The sequence below is a fragment of the Echinops telfairi genome, unplaced genomic scaffold, assembly GCF_000313985.2.
Source record: "Echinops telfairi isolate 266 unplaced genomic scaffold, ASM31398v2 ScPeMD7_7427;HRSCAF=8465, whole genome shotgun sequence".
In the NCBI taxonomy this organism is placed as follows: Eukaryota; Metazoa; Chordata; class Mammalia; order Afrosoricida; family Tenrecidae; genus Echinops; species Echinops telfairi.
This window is the reverse complement of record NW_022111327.1, coordinates 10202067-10211190: the sequence shown is the minus strand read 5'-3', so window position 1 is coordinate 10211190 and position 9124 is coordinate 10202067. Positions and strand designations below refer to the sequence as shown.

Sequence of the window (9124 nt, the reverse complement as noted above, 5' to 3'; positions counted from 1 at the left end):
TCTATTTCCCCATCCTCATATAATATATTTGTATATGTACATGTCTTTATCTAGAGCTCTATAAATATCCTTTGCCTCCCAATATACATATATTTTTAAACTGTTTTTTTCTCAATATGATTTCATATACTATTTCTGAGTAAATGGGAATAAGAGGAAATAAAGAATGTATTGCAATGCTGCGAGATTCATTGGTAACTAACAGCAGTGTACTTCTTCAAACCAGGGTCAACTTGATTTAGTAAATGTATATGAAGCATCTTTTACTTAAGCGCTCATAGTGTTGGATGATATGCTGTAGTGGAAGAGCTGGTGCCCTGAGAGTTCTAAAGCCTGCATTCTGTACAGCAGTGGTTCTCAGCCTTCCTAATGCTGCAACCCTTTAATACAGTTCCTCATGTTGTGGTGAGCCCCAATCATAACATTATTTTCAAAAATAATTATTTTCATTTCTACTTCATGACTTTAATTTTGCTACTGTTATGAATCGGCGGCCCCTGTGAAAGGGTATTTCAACCCCCAAAAGGGTCGCAACCCACAGGTTAAGAACTCTTTGTTATAGGATCTGACCCTCTTTAGACCCCGGTATCATCTGTAGAAGGAGGATTTGATCTACTAGATGATCTGCCAAGTGTGCTTCTCATTCTAGCCTTCAATGTCCTAAGGACTTTAGGCCAAAAAAAAAAAGTAAATTGAGATTAAAATAGAAAAATACAACCTTACATTATAAGATTGCTACCCCCTTCTAAGAAAGGTTACTTTGAAATAACAATGATGATGATAGTGATAATAATGTAAAAGAGTAATAGAAAAGATTTATCGAGTCTTTGCTGTATAGTGGGCTCTGTGCTTTATACTTTACATGGATTAGCTCCCTTAATTTTTATAATAATCCCTTGATGCATGAGCACTAGTATCCCTATTTATTATCATTGAGACTTGGGAAAGTTAAGAGATGCGGTATACAAGATCAGTTAGATACAGGCTTGAATTTGCGCAGCGTAATCTCTACATTCAGGCCTTAACCATTGTGATAATACTGCCTGCCCATTATCCACAGCAAGTTTCGGGATATGTTCAACGGGTACACTTGTTTCTTACTACCCAAAGCAAAGCCTTGGGTTGCAAGGCTTAGAAGAGAGGAGTTCTGTAGGATGATCCAAGCCACACTGTGGACCAACCTCTCACATTGTAATTGGGGTGAAGGGAAGGGGAAGACAATATTTTTGTTTTTATTTTTGATGTGTGTCTGCATGCATGCGTGTGTGCGTGCATATGCACGTGCGTTTTTGTGTGTGTGTGATTCATGTACAAATTGTGCACATATTTATGGAAAACCTCGAACTGGCTTCTTTCCATTTACCTGGAAGGAAAATGGTATGAACAAGTTGACCAAATTTATCAGAGAAACATGATCCCTAGACTTTGGAACCTGCATCCTGGCTGTTGGGTCAGAATAGGAAGAGCAGGTAGAAGGACCATAAAGAAGAATTTCAAGGCATATTTAAAAATTTATTTGAAGAGTGGAAATTTGGTCTGCCCTGGCCACCTTGTAATGGTGATTTTTCTGAGACTTGGTCTGGGAAACATCTGAGCTCTCATATTGGCTGAACTTCCCAGGCATGGGAGAGGTTAATGACTACAGGTATGCTGGGAGAGGTTATTGACTACCCATAGTATAAGAATTTCATATGGCCCTGTGGTTCTATTATTGTTACAGATAAGTTGAATATATATATATTTTAAAGGGAGAACCACAGGTATCCATTCTTTCCCAAGCAAGTGTACTCAAGGACAGTTTGTGTGTCTAGGAGAAACCAGGTTATTTTATTGATTGAGAATGACGTCAGACTTTGGCAGTGATGTGATTCAACTTTTAGGTGGATAGAATTTTTCTGGATTCATACTATTTTAGTTTTTTTTCACATGAGACTGGAAATAGGTTCCTTTCTTCTCGCTAATAAATAAAAATATTAACATTTTTCTCTTTGTTTCTTGATGCATGAATGAACATAAGTTCTTTAAAAAAAATCAATAAACTGGAAAGGACTCTTCACAGTTTCTCTCTCTCTGTCTCTCTCATAGAATAAAAAAAGCCCTGAGATAGGGAAAGAGGAATGATCCATGTCCAGTTGACAGAAAATGATTTGAGGTTGAAATGAATAATGATGAGGGAAGATACAATTAAGGGAAGACAGTAAGACTTTCAACAAAAAGTTTCTTCAGTGAGAAGTTTAATGTGAAGAGAAAGTCAATCAAAATTGGCACAAATAATCTAAGTCATACAGTGAAAGATTTATGTGGTGGTTTCTCTCTAGGGACTCAAATGTAAGAGCATTAGGTTGTTTTCTGCTTGTTTCTGTTTTAAGAAAAATGACAAATGTTTTGTTCAGAATTGGACAAAAGAAGTACCATTGTTATTTACCATCGCTGTGCTAACAGTCCAGCTTTGATTCCAATTAGAAGTCATTCCTCTGCATTTCAAGTAGAGGAGACACTAAAATAATTACCTTGCAGATTGGAGGCAATTTTGCTTTTGATTATGATTATGCACTGGTCCAAAATAAGATGGAAAGACACATTTCTGTGTTTGTTCACTCTATATTTGTTCACTTTATTTTTGGCAACATTGCAAAGAAGTAATGTTAAATTAATTATTGTGGTTTTGTAGATTTTTTTAATTAAAAAAAGGAAACGAACTCGAATGTTTGGGCCAGGCTCCCCAAATGCAGAGATCCTCGTGTGCTTCCTTTGATCTGCAAATGGAGCCTTTGCTACAGATTAAAGGCTTGTGTTAACATGATACGAGTACGTCCTGGCTGAGGCCAGGACAGAAGATAGGAATGTGGTTCATGTGTACCTCACCCAATTGTAGACTTCTCAATATTATAACCGTTTTGGTTGGACCAAAGCAGATAGTGGAATAAGGATTATCTCAATCCAGGCCTACTGAGCATTTGCATCTTGTCTCTATGAAGTGAGTAGTTTCCATTTGCTGAGATACTAAGGCAGCGGAAGCACCGAGGAAACAGTGAATGCATGTTCCATTTGGAGAAGGGTTGTTGCTCTGTTGTTGAGAAGGCCAATTACCGTTCCTACCTCCATGGATGGTAAGAGTGGATTGTAAGTGCTGCCAGAGCAGGAGCTGGGTTTTGTCTTTCGTATCACTCATTGTGTCTCACATGAGTTTGGGGAAATGTCTGGAACAGTCACTGTGCCATAAACATTTAAGAACATGGTTGGGGGGAAAAGAAGTTTGTTTGTTTTCCCCTTGCCCAGAGGAGGCTGAGTCTATTAAATCGGGAGCTTCAGTGTTATTTTTAACCCAAACCTACCGTATTAGGATGTCCAGGCTGTAGGATAATGAGTTTCATGAACCTGCTCTAATGCTGATAGCAATCTAAAGTTGCATCTTAAAGGTGTCAGTGAATATGGCCATGCCAACCCAGAATGCAAGTAGAGGCTTTCTAGTCTGTGAGGCTAGAGCAAAGCAATCTTTTTCAGTTTCAGATGTGACTAGTGACTGCACCCCTTTCTTTGTTGCATGAGTGGAGATGCAATTTGTCGCTCATTAAAAGGCAAGCACACCATATGACATGTTATCTCTTGGAAGAACTGCTTTGGTTATCTGCTGGCCGTTGGTGGCAACATAGAAACATTTTTATTTTTCCCTCCCTATCCTTCCTGAACATTTCAGAGTGACCAGTGGTTGGACACTTGACGGCGCTTACCCTGAACCTGAGTGTTAGGGGAGAGGGAATCTGCCGTTGCGGTCTCTGGAGCTACTCCTAAGCAAGAATTCCCTATCCTGATCAAGGCTTTAAGCCTAAAAGAAAGCAGAAATAGGTATGGCTCATCGGTGTGTATGAAGTGCGTGGGTGTGTGCATGTGTGTGCGCAGGGTGGGGTGGATGTGGAATAGGGAGGGGGTGGCATATTCTTTGGGGTCTAGAGCAGCTAAATGTCTGTATTTTTCTGACTTGCAGGAGGGGTTTGTTTATAAGTGATTTTTTTTAAGCATATAACTTCCTGTTTTCAATTTTTGAGAGAGGTTTAAGTAGTCTGGTAATCATCTCTCCCTGTTTTAAGTACCAAAAGAGATCCGTATGGCATGTAGGTTTATCTGTCCAAAAATTTCGATTTGGCAGCTCACACAGAGGAATCTTGAGGGATCGCTGCGAGAGGAAAAACATACTAGAAGTCATGTGGTTCAGCAAAGAATATGATGATTTACAAATGGCCTTTAGGAGGAGGATTAACTGGACTAGTATTCAGTGGAACAATTGGAAACACAAAAGGTTAAAAAAGAGAGAGAGAGAAGATGACCCCTTTCATCTGCTATTGACAGACATACTCTGAGTCATTCCCTGCAAAACTAATGGAAAGAGATTTCATGCTTTCAGAGAGACTGTCCATCATAAAGAAATAAGGGACTGGAAACTTGGATTCCTGAGTCCTCATCTAGGAATCCAAGGCTGGCTACATTGACTTTTTTTTTTAGGTTGACCTTTAATGTGACTTTTTGTTTGACATGATATCCATTCTCCAAGAAGAGTTAAGATCCTTAGAATGGGACTTTCATTATTGGACATTAGGATTTAATGGCAGTATTTACCATAACAAACAGTTTGTTCAAAGATATGTGAGTTTGTGTGTCTTCATCATGCTGGCGAGGTAGGATTAGAGAAGAAAAAGATATCACCTACTACTCATTTTTTACATAGCTTAGTACCACGATCAGAATGGAACTCTTAAGTTGTCATACAATTGATACCTGTTTTACTCAACACATATTCCTTAAAGATTAGGGGAGGTTTATTTTTCAATTTCTCTATGTTGACAGGGGCATATTTCAAATGGACTAGTACTCACCACACACACACACACACACACACACACACACACACACACACCTTAATGCTTATTCCTGAATAGCTGAGAGAGAAACATTGCCAATGATAATTACCTTAATTGCCTCAAACCTTTATTTTAGTAAGCCCTTTATAAAGAACATGCAAAATGGACAATACAAAACTAATATACATTTTTTAAATGTTAGGCTTCAGAGTATAATGAAATCAGAAAGAGACATTTGTATCATGGAAGGAATCATCATGTCTGGTGCAAGTCAAGGTCTCTTCGCCTTTTCTTTACTTTAGTTATTATTTAGCATTTGTTAGCTCCTCGCACATTCCAAATTGCTTTATGAATCCTTTTCATGGGATGATTTTCCCCCACTGCCACGTCCCCACCTCCAAAGCCCCTTGAGTTTGATTTTAATGAAAGAAATAGAATACAGAGAGAAACTCTATTAAAATGGACTCAGGGAAATTATCCTTTTTGATCACCCTACTTGGCATCCCTAGGTTCTCCTAGTTCTCTTGGGACTTAAGATTGAATATCTGGCTCATGATAAAAGTAAAAGAGTAAATGTAACGCTATTAGGACTGCAAGTTCCTCATTGTCTCGATGCTAAGGCCAGGAATCTCCAACAGTTCATCTAGATCAGCTCTTGAGTTTACAATGGAACCCTATCACCAAGTACCCATGTTCTCCATCTTTAGTGGACTGATTTATCCATCAACTGGGTGTTAAGCTTCCTGTTTCCCCTCCCCAGGTCAAGGGCAGCCCAGGTGCCCAATTTCTCTCTCTCTTCACAAGGCACCACCAGCAATAGAGATGAGAAATTCTGATGACCAACCAAGTGGAGGCACCACAGTGTTGCAACGTCTGCTACAAGAGCAGCTTCGCTTTGGCAATCCTAATGAGAATCGCAACCTGCTGGCCATACACCAACAAGCCACAGGGAATGGTCTTCCTTTTTCCAGTGGCGGTGGGAACCCTGGTCCTCAGAATGATGTGCTGAGTCACCAAGAACACCACCAACAGCTTGTAGCTCATGTCGCTCGACAAGAACCTCAAGGACAGGAAATCCAGTCTGAAAATATCATCATGGAAAAGCAGCTCTCCCCTCGGATGCAGAATAATGAAGAACTCCCAACCTATGAAGAAGCCAAGGTTCAGTCTCAGTATTTTCGGGGCCAACAACATGCCAGTGTCGGAGCTGCCTTCTATGTCACAGGAGTCACCAACCAGAAGATGCGAACCGAGGGACGCCCATCAGTTCAGCGACTCCATCCTGGGAAGATACACCAAGATGAAGGACTTAGAGATCTTAAGCAGGGGCATGTCCGCTCCTTAAGTGAACGACTCATGCAGATGTCACTGGCCACCAGTGGGGTTAAGGCCCACCCACCTGTTACCAGCGCCCCCCTCTCCCCACCACAGCCCAGTGATCTCTACAAGAATCCTACCAGTTCCAGTGAATTCTACAAGACCCAGGGGCCACCTCCCAACCAGCATAGCCTGAAGGGCATGGAACACCGAGGCCCCCCACCAGAGTACCCCTTCAAGGGCATGCCTCCTCAGTCTGTAGTGTGCAAGCCCCAAGAGCCAGGCCACTACTATAGTGAGCATCGTCTGAACCAGCCAGGGAGAACAGAGGGGCAACTGATGAGATATCAGCATCCCCCTGAGTATGGAGCAGCCAGGTAAGAGAGTTCCCTTTCTGTCATTTCTCGACCTTCCCCACAGCCAGCTTCTTCTGCTGTGTGTTGGGAATCTTAAGGAAAGGAATAGGCAGGTGTTTGGTATAGCAAACTGCAACACATGGTTGGCCCCTTGACAGTAAATCAGCTGCCAACCTGAATATCTAGCCTTTTAGCCCTAATTAACACAATACATTTCCTTGGCTTTATAGGTTGAACATGACCACCGCTGCCAAGTCGACCAAAAGGAAGACACATCTTGATTTCAGCGGGTATTCACTGTTTTGTATCCTAAAATATTGAAAGGGGCCATGCTCCTCTTTTGAGTTATTAAATCCTGAGGAGTAGAAGCAAATTACCTTGGACTTTAGTCTTGAACAACCTATCAATTACACTTATGTCCTTCCAAACAACGCATCCCTTTTTTTTCCTTTTTGCAAACAAATCTCTCAGATTGCCATTAATTGTGATTTTTGTGTAGAATTACTGAAACATTTTATTTTATTTTTTATTATTTATTGTGGAAGGAAATGTATATGTGCATAGGTTCAAAATGGTCCGTGCTTGGTATGTTTATGAAGTCTGAATGGCTTCTTTTTCCCTGTTGCGTTTGTTAGTTGTCTGTCATGGTTTTATGTATCTGAATTGAATTCACACCATATCATATAGCGTTGCCAGTCAGATGTTAAACTGCAGAATGCAAAAGGTATCCGTGGCTTCTGTCCCACTGGATTCTTTTAAAAAAGCTGTTTCAAATGTTCAATCATTCCTAAATTACCCAGGTTAACGATCCCCCTTAAGTACTCAGTGTTGTCCTATTCCTGTATCGACTAGACCTTAGGATTCCGATCGTTGTTCCAGGTCTGACAAGTACGATTTCAGCCTGGGAGTTAGGGGAGGAGATTGACACTGTGGGCAACAATGAGGACGATTATGTGTCATATTCTGGCATCTTGAATACAAGCTATTTTGTGTGGCCTTAAGGTTTGAAGTCCCTGGACCTGGGCTAACATTTTGTCCTCACTCATTTAGGAAAAGGCCTCTTAACTTGAAGTTCATTGGGTTATTTGGGAGAGAAGGACGGACTGGGGGTGGTGGGGGCTGGTGGTGAAGGTAAAACTATGCACCTGGCATTTACAGGGATTTCAATTTTTTTTGCACCCACTTTGAGGTCCTGTGGCTTGTGTTGTGGTGCTTGTTGTTTTAGACAGAAGCAACTCACATTATACTCTGCCCCTCCTTGCTAGTTTAGGATCCCCCTCCCCCCATCCTTTAACCCAGATTGGTAGCCTAACCCTTCCAACCTCTCCTGTGCGGCATTCAAAGGGCAAGAGCCTAAGTTCTGATAAGTGACTTGGAACAGGAAATGGGGGAATGGACAGGGCGCTTCAGGTTGAAATGAGAACAAGAACCCAATTCCCATCTGCCCAATGAAACAAGAGATCCAGGGAGGGGTCAGTCTGTTCAACTGTTTAGCTTAGTGGAAACCCATTCAAGCCAACCAAATGTCAATGAAGCTGGGGGTGGGGCATTGTTTTGCTTTTCCCATCAGCATGGAACAGGCTGTGGAACTCCCTCCCATATGTGGATGGTTTGAAGCCTGTTGCCTTGTGGGACAGGGTCTGTTGGTAAGGGTTTGGAGCAGAATCCAAACCCCAGCTTAGCACATGGCCCCGCCTTCCCAGGAAAGCTATTTTCAGAACTCATTCACCAATATTGTTTGTGATCTGAAATGACTCCCGCAGTGTTTGAAGCTAGATGGCAAAGCCCTTTGATCTGTCTAAATAAATAATAGGCGCCCAAAGAGGATTTTTTTTCTTTTCATATTGTAGAAACCATGAGAAAAAAATTAGCTGCATGTATTTTACAGGAAGATGCTCCCCCCACTCACACACTTTCTCCTCCCTCCTAAATTATCTAGGTCGGTCTCTCTCTGTCTTCCCCCCTCCCCCCCCAAAAAAAGTAGCAGGGCCTATGGTGAGTACCCTCTCTAGAGCCATAATGGGTTTGGGGTAATAGCTTTACTCTCTCTCTGGGAGAAGAACAGAGTGCTTAATAATGCTTGATAAATAAGGAAATCTGAAGTGGTCTTACTTGGGGGGTGCTCGGTATGAAGATTGGGTTGGCTTCAGGCAGCTTCAGACTGTAAATTTTTTTGCAGGGCCCTGGGTGAGGCAGTGGCACCTGCAGACAAACTACTGGCAAGAGAAGATAACTTCATTAATTTCCAAAAGTGTTCTGTTTTCATCAGTGGTACTCCCCCGACCCCCTTCCTTTAACCAACTAACTCCACAGTTTGTGAGTTCTTTTCCAAGTAACTGCTGGGAGCACCAAACTCAAGTCTTTATTCTAAATCCACAAATTACAGATCATGATGCAAAGCAAACCCTTTGAACAAATTGTTGTGAAAAAATCATTGTTTGCTTTTAGAAGGGCCATGCAGTGCTGAAGATCTGCTATTAAAATGAGCAAACATTATAAGCAATTCTTTTATTACTTCATCTTCCCCATGTCCTCCTCCTTGCTTAAAAGAAAAAAATCCCAAATGCCCGAAACTTCAGATGGGGAACAAGGCCA

The 9124-nt window shown here is 41.4% G+C and overlaps 1 protein-coding gene across 2 annotated transcripts in view; it reads left to right on the top strand.

Moving 5' to 3' along the window:
• AMOT (angiomotin) overlaps positions 1-9124 on the top strand; it is a 64312-nt gene that overhangs the window by 12844 nt on the left and 42344 nt on the right. Inside the window, exons 3-4 of one of the 2 annotated variants that reach the window (XM_045298565.1) lie at positions 3698-3846; positions 6760-6819. In XM_045298565.1, coding sequence (XP_045154500.1) covers positions 6767-6819 — 53 coding nt within the window. In that variant the 5' untranslated portion in view covers positions 3698-3846; positions 6760-6766. Of the gene's footprint in view, positions 1-3697; positions 3847-5616; positions 6551-6759; positions 6820-9124 lie in introns of both variants that reach the window. The other variant, XM_045298564.1, reaches the window with a different exon arrangement.